At 39.7% G+C, this 12099-nt stretch overlaps 1 protein-coding gene across 1 annotated transcript in view; it reads left to right on the top strand.

The window, feature by feature from the left end:
* GPBP1L1 (GC-rich promoter binding protein 1 like 1) overlaps positions 1–12099 on the top strand; it is a 32007-nt gene that overhangs the window by 9326 nt on the left and 10582 nt on the right. The window contains exons 2-5 of the mRNA XM_084528010.1: positions 6235–7134; positions 7908–8022; positions 8558–8687; positions 9044–9327. Coding sequence (XP_084384136.1) covers positions 7963–8022; positions 8558–8687; positions 9044–9327 — 474 coding nt within the window. The 5' untranslated portion in view covers positions 6235–7134; positions 7908–7962. The remainder of the gene's footprint in view (positions 1–6234; positions 7135–7907; positions 8023–8557; positions 8688–9043; positions 9328–12099) is intronic.

The raw sequence follows: 12099 nt of genomic DNA, 5'->3' as shown, positions 1-12099 counted from the left end.
TACTTTATGTAGGTGAACCTGCCATTATCTGCAGATACATGATCTCAACTTGAGAAGACTCAGCTCAACAGTTGTTATGACAACTATTGAACTAGTAATGCTGCAGTTGTCTTTTATAGGAAGGCCTAATAATATGTGCGAGGTTGAATCAAGATTTATAATTACGTTATTCTAAAAGGGCTATGTGCACAAATATGATTATCCTATTAAATGAAATGCTTCTCATAATACCAAGGCATGTTCTGGGGTTGGTTTTTTAGTTTGTTTTGGTTTGTATTTTTTGCAGGGAGAACAGGATAATGAAATGTCATGTTTTTTTGACATCCTTTAGGAAATCAGAAGCATGCTTTGGACTCCTCCTAGGTTGGGCTGCAGGCTGTGACTTGCTCTTTCTGTGCATGTACTGCGTGAATCAAGACCTGTCGTATTCTGGTGAAAACACAGGGAATTAATTCTTTGCCACAAACCAGCATACACCTGTTAAATGACACTCCACTCTGCAGAGCTGCAAAGTAGAAAGCTCTGTTGTGTGTGTTCAGGCATATCTGCTTGATTTAAAAACGAAAAGAGCTGCACAGAAAGAAAAGTGATGAGGGAAGTAAATTCTGTTCTGCCTTATGCGCCCATTAAATTGTTCACTAATTTTTCTGAATGCTTTTGCAACCCAGCTGACATCTGATCTTTAGGAATATTGCTGAAATCCCAGTTGAGTTTATAAAGATGGCCAGTTAGAAAAACAAATCTTTACTTTTAAGTAAACATGTTCTAGTTAGAGAAATACATAGAAATGCAGCGAAGTGAACTGGGATTGTGGCAGGGATTGACAGATCCTGTCTGTCTGACCTTCTGTAGTGCTGTTTGCTGGATTGATAAATGTATAATGAAGGGAAAACGTTTAATTTTACCCTGTTTTTCAGCAGAGGCTCCAAGGCTTTGATTTGCTGCTGCAAGAGAGGAGAAATGGAATTAGGGGCTGTAATTAATAGGATTCTCTGTAGATAGCAGAGCTGAAGGGGGACCCGAGGAGGTTTGCAAGGAACACAGAGGCAGAAAAAACATCCAGTCAAACTTGTCTGTTTTGGAAATGTGCACTGAAATGTGATGTGTGCTGAAACATGCGGTGTGAGCAAAGGTTCGAAGCACTGATTCAGGGCATCCCTGTTCAGAGGGTGCACACTAGGATGGTGAGGTGCAGCAGGAGACCCCGCGTCTGCCCAGCCTTGCTTCCTTTCTTCCCCTTGGGCAATTACAGTTTTGTGGGCCAAGGCAGGGGATAGAAGAGGATGCAATAGGAACAACACGCTGCTGATCAGGCTGATTTGTGCATTTTCTTAGGGTTTTAGGAACATCTTCGTTTCTGATTAGCTCGTTTCTCCTGTGTTACGTTCTGGTTGATACAGGTCATGGTGTAACCTTGTTGATTCACACTGCCAGGTATATATGGAAGGCTCAGCTTGAGAAACAAAGCTTCAGAAACTCCCTGGTACTCAGATTAACTCTGGTCATACCTATGTTAGGAGTGAAGTGAAAGTTAACAGAAGGATTAAAACAACTGGACATCTGTAATGAAGGGTAATGCAGCAAGAGCACTTTATGAATGGTGTAGTAGAGGATGTTTTTGACCTTAATGTTGTGTGTTTCCTTACCATAGTCTTTGTGTTGCTTTTAAATGGAATATGCCTGTGCGTTCCTTCCATTTTTGTGTTAAGCTTCTAATATTTAGACAAATACACAGTGAAATTTCATTATATAAAAAAATCTGATAACTTTCACTTTGTTTTGAACTCCAGTGGTAGAAGTAGTTTTGTAGCAACAAAAACAGGAAAAGACATTGCTATGAAAAAAAAAAAAAAGATTAAACATTTAAATGCAGCAAGTGAAAATTGATCACTTAAATTGTTTTCATTTTAAAAAGATTAATTAAAACTGTTAGCAAGCAGAAGCCAAGTGCTAATACAGAAGTAAATATTTTATGTATTTATATTACTTGTCAGAAATTTGTCTTATGATCAATGAAAGAATATTTTGGGGTGGTTGATAGACAAACTTTTTTCTTCACCAAAGCTTATTACAGCAGGTTTAATTGCTCTGAAAAGAGGTATGGCTTTGTAAAGTGTCTCATTTAGTGATGCTCTCATTTTCTGCTTTGTATTTCCAGAAATAATTCAAAACTGAACACCAAGAGAAACAGATTAAATTTGCATTGACAAGCACCTTTGTTTGATTTCTTTGCTTGGAACTGGGAGTGGCTACCAGGGATGATCTTTGGCCTTGCTGTTTTCCATAGTGAAGCAATTGAAGACCAGATTGGCTGAGCCATAAATGCAGTATGGGAAGGTTTGGGAGCTCAGCCTGCAGAATTTGTTTGTTCCACGCACGTGTTCGTGTGTGTGACCAAAGCGGGGCAGACCCATATGTACTTTGAGGAATCTTTGCTGTATTCATTACTGAGTAGTTGGCAAAGGTCATTTCAGTTCTGCGTGTAGTCAGAAAGAGAAACAATGTTAGATATTAGGAAGAAAGGATGAGAAATGCAAAATTTTGCCACTGTATAAATTTATCATGCTCCCAGATCTTGAACATTTTATGCAGTTTTGGTGACCTGTATCTAAAAGATACGGTAAAGGCTAGTGAGGGTGATCAGAGATATTCAGAAAGTTTCCACAAGTAGTCTGATTTAGCTTGGAATAGAAATGACTTGATGTGTATGTATATTATATATAAGAATCAGAAATATCTTGAAAAAGTGAATATGGTGTGTTCAGGTACGTGGGTAACACGAGAGCATCCAGTGGAACTGAGAGTGACGTTTTTATCGCCTCTAACTGAAGTTTGCATAAAGTACAATTAAACGCTGTCCCCTCTCAGTTGGGAGACAAAAACATATAAATGTGTTTTTAAAAAAAAAAAAAAAACAATTCAACAAATAGCCACTGACTGATAGTAAACTATAATACAAACTGCCTTAAAACTCTGCAGAACTCAGAAAGTGTGCTGGAACTCCTGTTGCTACTCGTGCTTATCCTTGCACTTTTTTCTTAAGAATTTACCGCAAGTTGTTATCAGAGCAGATTATTAATAGACTTTGGGTCTTGCCCATTATTATTTTGTGATATAGCTGATGTCAGTTATATGGTAGGTTGTAAAAGTGGTCTGTTGGCCAGGGTTCAGCATGTGAGAAGGCTGTGAAATCTAGCATATGGGCTAGTCCTGGAGACAAAAACGCTTCGGTAGGAGCATTTACAGAAAGCTTTTGTTTTAACAAACAGAAAACATTGTGTTTTAATGTCTTATACACTATTCTTATAGTGATAATGCATGCAAAGGAAGATGATGACTGACAAGCAGTTTGTCTGTTGGAATAAGGAGCCATCTACAGGCTGTTATTGGCATACAGCTGTCAGGATGTGTATGCCAGAAAATACAGTTTTGGAAGGGCTCAAGACACAACTTTGAAACTTCTATCTGAAGCATGTCTTTTGTATGCTACTTGAAGAGAAATGGGCGGAGATTAAGCATCTTGCTTTAATCTGCAGCAACTTCTATGCAGATTTTCTTAAGCCTCCCAGTAACTGCAACATCCACAAGTGGGATTGTTTCAAAGTAAAAGTTATATCAACAGTTATAGAAGTATCAAAACACTTGATAAAAGGTTTGAGAAGACGTGGAGGTTTTTCCTTTAACAAGTGTCAAGCTTTCTGATTGAGCAGCGACTGTCTGTGGGAGCTGAAGGCGTGAGGTTTGTAAATGTAGACAGCAGCCCAAAGTCCCGTGTCTACACATCGCACCAGGCTGTCTACGTGCATGTTGAGTTGTTGCTCCTTAACGAACTGCCCTGGTCACTGATAATCCTAAGGATATCAAAATAGCAGGTTAAGAGGCCTGAATCTTCTACATTGGTGGTGGGAATTCTTGCATGGAGTTTCACCCTGGTTTTGATTGTGCTGAGATATAAAAATATAAGTTTTGCTAAGTTCTGACAGGCTTTCGTTTTCCAGTTCTGAAAAATAACTGGAAACCTTTTTGTGAAGGGGATCCTGGCTATTGTACTTCCGTGGTGGTTTTATTTTTGTTGTGTATTTTGACCTCATTCTTCAAAATTGCACTTCTGTGGTGTTTGTTTATTTAGGTACCTTTAAGCACAGGAGCCAGTTCTGTGTGAGTTTTGCTCTGTTTTGGTCCCATCTTTCAGTTCAGTGTGAATCATTCCTGAGGTTCATTAAATCAACATCTTAATGATATGACTTTCCTCTGTCAGGAGTTTGACAGGGCTTAATTGCTCTGCAGTTTGTTCTGAAAAGCATATTTATTCAGAGGGCACAGTGATTAATCTTATTTAAATATATCCAACTCTGCATTGCCTGCGTCCTTGTTTTCTTCTGCTTACTACTGAAACGTTTGGTAGCAGCCTCAGAAGGTCACATCTGAAGGAGCTCTGTACCTGTGCTGAGTTCAGCATGGTAGGAGAATTGGTTTGTCTGCAGCAGGTGTTTCACACAGCTGAAAAATTACCCATTAATGTAATGTCTTGAGAGGTTAGTGCTTTTGTTGTTGTGACACTTACTAGCTTGTGGTATTAGATGCGATGTTCAGAAAGCTTCCAGGTCAGCATTGCGTATGGCCACATGTAATCTGTTCTTTCTTCATCTCTGCTGGCGCTCTGTCGGGGTTGTGAGGCTGCTTGTTTCCTTTCTGCTTCCAGAAACGTGATCGTGGCTCACATCTGAAGTGCCAAAATCTTTCCCTTCTCCAAACTCTCCTACACAACAGTAACATCTATTTCCAGAAAGAAGAAATGATATGAGGGTGAGGATAAAAAGGTGATGATTCTTACAGTATCACCTGTGTATGTTTATTTTGAGCTTCTATCAAACCAGTCTTAACTTGCAACAACAACAACAACAACAACAACAAAAAAAACATGCTTAGCAGAGTAGAGAATGGCATAATGAGTGCAAGGAAAACCAAAAGTGTTCAAAGAACGGAACCACATCCAAACAAGGGAAAGAAGCTCTGACAAATCAAACATAAAGGCATGCCTGAAGGGATCCTGAGAAATGGCTGATGGCATAAAAACAGCAATGGAACCTCTCAGATGTTTCAGGAGCAGTAAAACCTATCAGAGTTAGCTGGGTTCGATAAGATAGTTGGAGGATAAAGAGGCCGTAGAAGGAAAAAAAAAACATTTTGTTGTTGGTGGTGATGTTTTTGATGGAGCAACTCAAGGAATTTCCCAGTCTGGAGGTTCACCTTACAAAGTTGGATTGCCTCAAACTGATACATAAAGATTCAGAATAATTGGTAGTAAAAAAAATTGCTAGTGCCATGTGGCATTCATTAAAGATTATCAAAGGAACTTGAACACAAAATTTCATGATGACTGAGGTGTCAGCCTTGGTAGAAGAGGAGCGGGAGATGGTGAACGTGCCCCTTGGTTTTGAAAATGGGAAACCAAAGGCAGGAGTTTGAGACAAACTACTTTACTTGCGGGAAGGTACTGGGATTTTTGTGGGACCCCTCTAAGAGGAAAGGAATAAAGCTTTACTGTTCTGGGGTGTTCTGTTTGAAAATTTCAGTCTGCCTGTATCTTGAACCTTGCATAAAAGCCTACCATCACAAAAGGATTGAGTTCAGAGGTGTGGAGAAGGATGACAAGGATTAGATTATGGAATAGGATCTGTTCAAGGGAGCAAGAGTAGGCTAGTGTTTCACTTTGGGAAAAGACTGACTGACGGGGCATAACGCTGCGTGTGATGTGGAGAGGATGAGTTGGACCCGAGTATCCATTCCTTCTGCTATTTAGAAAGAGGCTGAATGAATCTCTAGTCTTAGCCAATGCATCCGTTCTTCACAGTCCTTACAGATGTTGGTTTTGCTTCTTCAGACTTTCTGGCAAGGCACTGATATAAATATTAGGGCTTTTATTAAATAAGTTGATAGCTTGTGAGACTGACTTTGAGATTGTGGGCCAAGGTTTCCTATCCTGTCTCAGCACTTCAGTGTCCTCTTGAGGAATCCAAGGCAAAGAGTATGGGTAAAGGGATTTAACTTGGAGGTGATTTAGTTCATATGGCTAGATGATTTCAGTTTGGGTTGTGATTGGAGATCAAGTAGCTTTTACACTAGCTCTACAGCTGCTCTGTTTTTCCTTCTGTTTTTCTCTCATCGTACTTTGTCATGTTTCTGTTACTTGTATTGATTGTGTTTTGTTGTGTTTTGTTTTTTTTTTTATAGTGACTACAGTTCCTGTCTTACCTCTTTGATGGAAGAGGACTATGACCCAGAAGTGAACTCTCCTCTGTAGAAGAAGAAGCTCTTGTGGAATAATTTGTTTCCTTTTAAAAGCAGCACCCAGTCTACAAAAAATAGAGTAGAAGAGATTATTTTTAGGCCTGGCATTTTTCTGTTCTTGTGACCTATGTTTCAGCATGTAAATGGTGAAAAACGGGGATATAAACGTTTGTGCCTGCTTTTGAGCTTTACATCAAGTAGTGCTTAGTTCTGTGGAGTATTAACCAAGCTACGTGAAGTGCAGAGTATATCCTAACATTCATTTTTTAAAAGGAAAAATATATACTTTTTTTTTTTTAGAAAACTTATCTGATAAAAATGAAGATTATCTTTTAAGGGCACTTGGTCAGATGCTTCTTGTTTAGATCTCAGCGTTTGGGGCAGACGTTTTTCTATAACGTGGTCCTTTTTCTAGAGTGTTCAGAATGACCTGCAGACCATGAACTATCCAGCAGAGTTGGGTGTATCTGTTCAGTATTAATGATGGTGTGGTTCTGAATGTTGTCATACAGACCTGGCAAACCTTTTTCTAATGTAAAAGCTGACTTCTGTAGTACCACGACTAGAGGATATTTAATGAGGTGAACGTGGTCGTGGCTTTTTTTAAATACAAATTACCTTCTTAGGTATTTTTTTTGTAGTGAGAGTGCAAAAAGAGGTTAAAATGAGCAGCTGAGGGGGTGAAGGGCACAGTTGGCACGAAGTGCGGCCTCTCGTGCTCTGCTTCGAGACGCACTATTGCCTCAAGGCTGGCCTTACAGTATACTGGAGAAGAAAGGAACCAGAAGGTCAGTGAAGCAGAGAAGGAAGCGAGGACATTGGACTGCAGAGGCCAAACTCTGGGTGAGTGATCATATGTACTTTTTTTCCTTGCTTATACAGTATTGACTTTTTCAACTTTAATTCAGCCATGAACAAATAAAGCAAAATGGAAAGCTGAAGAACCTTCCACAAAAAGGCAGAATTCCCTTATACAGAGTAGTAATGGAATTCTTATCGCCTGGACTAGTGGAAATTGCTATGACAAGTTGAAAAGAACAGTTCAGCTTCATGTTCCTCAGTGAGACATCTGCTGGTCTTCAGTTGAACTTGCATTAAGATACAGGTCTGTTTTGTGGTCTTTAAGTTGAGGGGTGCAGGAACTGGCATATGGTTGTCTTTCAGGTCTCTGATCTGCTCTCAGTGTCTCAATATCATTATTGGTTTGGTCATACTTAATTTACAACCTCTGGAATAAAATCAGTGGTCGCTCCTTTGTAGATTATGAAAAAGAGCAATGAAGGAATGTACCCCAAGTTCTGACACGTCTTAGTTTGGTGCATTGTATGGCTTGTGTGCTTTTTGTTCTGTTTTTTCCATCTCCAGGCCTATCCTATCACAAACTTCGTAGGTGTGTTTTTAGAATGGAATTGTGAACAGGGGCTAACTAGGAATGTTTAAGTTATGACCTGTTCTGGTCAGAGGAATAAAGCAGGAAAAAATGTTAGTGTAAACAACTACAGTGCTTCTCCCTCCCACCCCCCACCCCCGTAATATAGACCAGGCTTTGGGAATTAATTTATATGATTACTTCAGTTTTGAACAGATAAGTCAGGGAATGTTGTTTTCATTTACAGATCCTGGCCATGAGGTTTGATGCCTCATTTTATTGAAGGGAGACACTGGACCTAAATGGCGCAGCATGACTTTGTTCCTGCCTGGCTTAACTTCTCAACACCACAGTCAACCAAGGTAACTAATACAGATCCCTTGTTCTTACAGCTATGACAGTTTTAAAAGTGAAGAGTAATAAATTGTCTGGAATTTTAACCCTAGAAGCATTAATGTCTTCTACAGAGTCTTTGTCATTTCAGCACAGAAGTGCTGTAGTTTGAGTATTTCTGAATTTTAGTAAGACTGATAAGATCTTCCATTGCTGTCTGTTCTTTTGACTTCAGGGGGAGCGAGTGAATGAGCGCTTCTGTAACATAAAATGTCTTAAATGAACTCTGCAGAAAGTGTGTATTTGCAAGGAGTGCTGGTGAGATTATTGTATTAGGTTCTCTCTGATTCTTTGTAGGCTATGTGGTGGTGTGCTGTTCTGGTTAGGTTCAGGTGACTGTTGATGTCACTGGCTAGACAACACAGATGTGGATGCTGTATTGAAAGCACAGGAATGTGGGTTTTGGGGTGGTTTTCTTCAACTGATAAAACATCACTGTTGGACACACAGGCTCCTGGATTGCCCTAAGGAGGGTTTTATTATATTACTTTTGTCTTTCTGCAGTCCCCTGCAGCCACCTTTGAGAAACATGGAGAGCATCTTCCACGGGGAGAGGGACGCTTTGGGGTGAGCCGTAGGAGACACAACTCTTCTGATGGATTTTTCAATAACGGGCCCCTCCGAACTGCAGGAGGTGAGTAGAATGGATTGGAATGCAATCTGAGAGCAAACATTCAGGAGTATTCTATGGAAGAATTCTGCAGAATATAAACATTTTCCCAAAATGCACCTTTTCAAAACATCCTGTAAGAAACTTGTGCTATTCTCTTCTCTCATGCCGTGTGCCCAGGCCTTATGGGGTTTCTGTGGTAGCTGTATATGCCTTGTGTAGCTTGGTTTATTTTTTGAGATAATCACACAGTTTATTAAGTTTGGCCTCGTGGTTACTTAGTAAACACTGATGTAATGAGAAAAACAGCCTGTTATTTCCAGTATTCTGCATGCAGTGTTGACGTTTTTTTATTTGCATACTTATCTCCTTTTGTTTAGACTGCTGGCATCAGCCGTCCCTTCTCCGCCATGATTCTGTAGATTCTGGTGTTTCTAAAGGAGCTCATGTTGGGCTTTCTGGCAGTCAGCCTGGCTGGCACGGTCCCTCACGGGGCCATGATGGTGTGAACCAGCGTGGTGGAGGAGGAACTGGAGTTCATCGCCACTGGAATGGCAACTTCCATTCTCGGAAAAGTTCCGCCTTTCAAGAAAAGCTGCCTGTTGAAGCCAGGGAAGAGAAGAAGGAAGACAAAGAGCAGTTACAATTTGAGGAAGAAGACTTTGTAAGTGTGTAGCTTCTCACTGGAAGTGGCAGCTGTGAGAAGCTTTTCAGATCTCATTTTTATTAGCATTGATAGGTGGCAAGGATCTAGAGTTGCATTCCATTCCATGTTTCAGGTCACTACATATTTTAACAATAATTCCAGTGCTTGCAGGATGCTAATTGATACCAAGTCCTGGAGACTTGATGACCTTGCTGGATTATGGGTTTTGGCATGTTACTATATTTTGCCAAATGATTATTAACTGAAGACAGGATTGTACTTCACAAGTCAGATCTTCAGTGCTCAAAAGGTGACACTTTTATGGTGACACTTTGATCTGCTACAAGAGCAGTAGCTGTATTTCCTTTGTGGCTTTGCTTTCAAAGCCTTTTTTTGCTCCTAAGTACATCTGTTCAGCTTATCTTCAGTCTAACTGCTGTTCCTGTCTTCTGCATTCTGGTACGTGTTGGTGTACATGATAACCACCCCAAGCTTTCATGACATGTGCCCAGACCTTTGCAATCATCTGTCTTGAGTCATCTGGAATAGTATTTTCTTGTCAGAAATTCTTTTCTTATCTCTCTGTAAATCTGTAGATCAGTGTTTCTTCAGCCATTTCTTCCACTGATACCTGCAGTTCATCAACCTTCTTTTTCCTGTATTCCAATTTACCTGGTATTGTCAGTTACAATAGTCTCATTTATCCTTGCTCTACTTTTACTGGAACATCTTTAGTTTTCACAACTTTGCTGAACTGTACTCAGACTTAGGGTTTTATTCTTATCATGTGCATTTCTTAATATTTATGCTTTAGGATGCAAGCAATGGTTCTACCTTTTTTTCCAATTTATTTTTTTCTCCAGTTTGGTGAAGATTTTATTGTTAGCAGACCATGCATTTTGTTTTGTGCATCTCGTTTCTCACTTTCTCCAGGCTGTTCCTGACCACTGTAATAAGGTCGATGTTATCTGTAAAGTTCTGGTAACTCTGTCCCTCCACTTAATGTGATTCCTCTGGCTTAATCTTCAGTGCTAAAGCCATTGCTGTCTCCAGTACTGGGAGTTCTGGTGATAGTGTGCATGCTTGTGTGTATCATCTTGAGCTTTTTGCTCTCTTACTCAGCTTTTATTTCTGGAAGGCTGCTTAAAGCTAAAATTATCATGGCATTTTGATGTTACCACTTCAGTTTGGAAGGTTAGGAGTTGGAGTGAAATATGAGTGAAAACATAGCTGCTTCAGGCCAGAATTTAGTGACTCCACTTAAATTGCTACAGAAGCCAGTTTGATTTAAACTGCTGGGTTTTTCAGTGCAGTGCATGGGGAGTAATTGCATGCTCTTGTTCAGCTGCTTCTGCTGTGGGAGTGGTAGCCTGCCTCGGTGGTTGGTTAACACCTGGAGAGCACTGATTAAGCTTACATGTAGATTACTGTTGATCTGATTTCTCAAGAATACTGTAATTCAGGATTTCTGCAGGCTGGTTCTACACGCTGTCAAAAGCCTGTTGAAATGTAGAAAGCTATTGTAATGATTGCGACCATGCTGCTGTAGTCTGTCTTAGCCTAAATCGTTCTTCTAGGTGGTCCTCCTTTGTTCTCTTTTTTAGTGTCTTTATAAATCTCTTTTCCCAGCTACATTGCTGTGTCTTCTCTAATGACTTCCCCCATTGCCACACCTTTTTTTAAAGGTGATAATACTATGTGCATACTGCCTGGTAGCAACCTTTGCTAAATAACTCTTGTATTCTCTTTTCCATAGTGGAAAAACTGTTTTCTGTGGTTAAGTATGTAGCTGTTAGGGCTGCATGGCCAATAAAATTGGAACACTTTTCCTGAAAGGTCTGCAAAACAGGCTGTTGTTCTAAGTTCTCCTGTAACGTGAGCACCACTGCTATCAAACTGACCTGTAACTGAAAAATGAAGCACTGAAACAGAGGAATTTCTAGGGTCTGAGGCAGTAATTTATGCTATGGTGTAACATTTTTTTCCTAACTCTTATAGAACAGGAATGCCTACTATTTCAGAAGCTCATTATTAGAGACTTATGTGGTAGTCATAGTAACTAACATATGAAGAATTCATTAAAAAGAGGAAAAAGATGGCTTTATTTTGAACTGAAGTTATTTGGGACGGGGGAAGAGGAATAGCTAATCAGGATCACTTTTCTTTGAATGGTTGGATTTTCTGTATCTGCTTTGAGCTTGGGATGTGTACTTAGTTGTTCCTCTGAGTTCTGGTACTGAATCAAAGGTAAGTCTGCAGAGAACACTGAGCCTGTGTGCAGTATTGCCCTGAAAAATGGACTCAAACTTAGCATAGCTTACATTTAGCTTTTTATCCATAGAGATGTGGCTTGTTTTTTTCATTACTCCTTTATGTTAGGAGCCTAGTGTAGTTCTTTTTGTTGGTTGAACTGTTAATACAGACTTATTGTATAAAAATACTTGAGAAATGAGACTAGACATTCCATATACTGATGATGTGGATTCTGTTCTATTTCTTGAGCTGCCGATCAAATACCTAAATCTTTTATGGGTGTGTAAGATTGTGGAATCTGTTTATTGCATAGTAGAAGACTGAAGGGCCTATTGTAAACTTTCTGATAGTTCTGTTGGAAATTAAACAGAAGCCAAGGAGAATAAGAACTTGAGATTTTTAGATGTCTTGTGACAGAGCACTCTCTTGTTCTAGTTCAGGTGATGTTCAGAGAAATCTACCTATACTGTGGTTTCCTAGAAGCATGTTACATATAACAAAAAAGATTCCATATTAGTGTGATATAATGAATATACT

Source organism: Aythya ferina (genome assembly GCF_964211825.1).
Source record: "Aythya ferina genome assembly, chromosome: 8".
NCBI classification, from domain to species: Eukaryota; Metazoa; Chordata; class Aves; order Anseriformes; family Anatidae; genus Aythya; species Aythya ferina.
The sequence above is the reverse complement of the archived record's forward strand: the minus strand, read 5'-3'. Positions and strand labels throughout refer to the sequence as shown.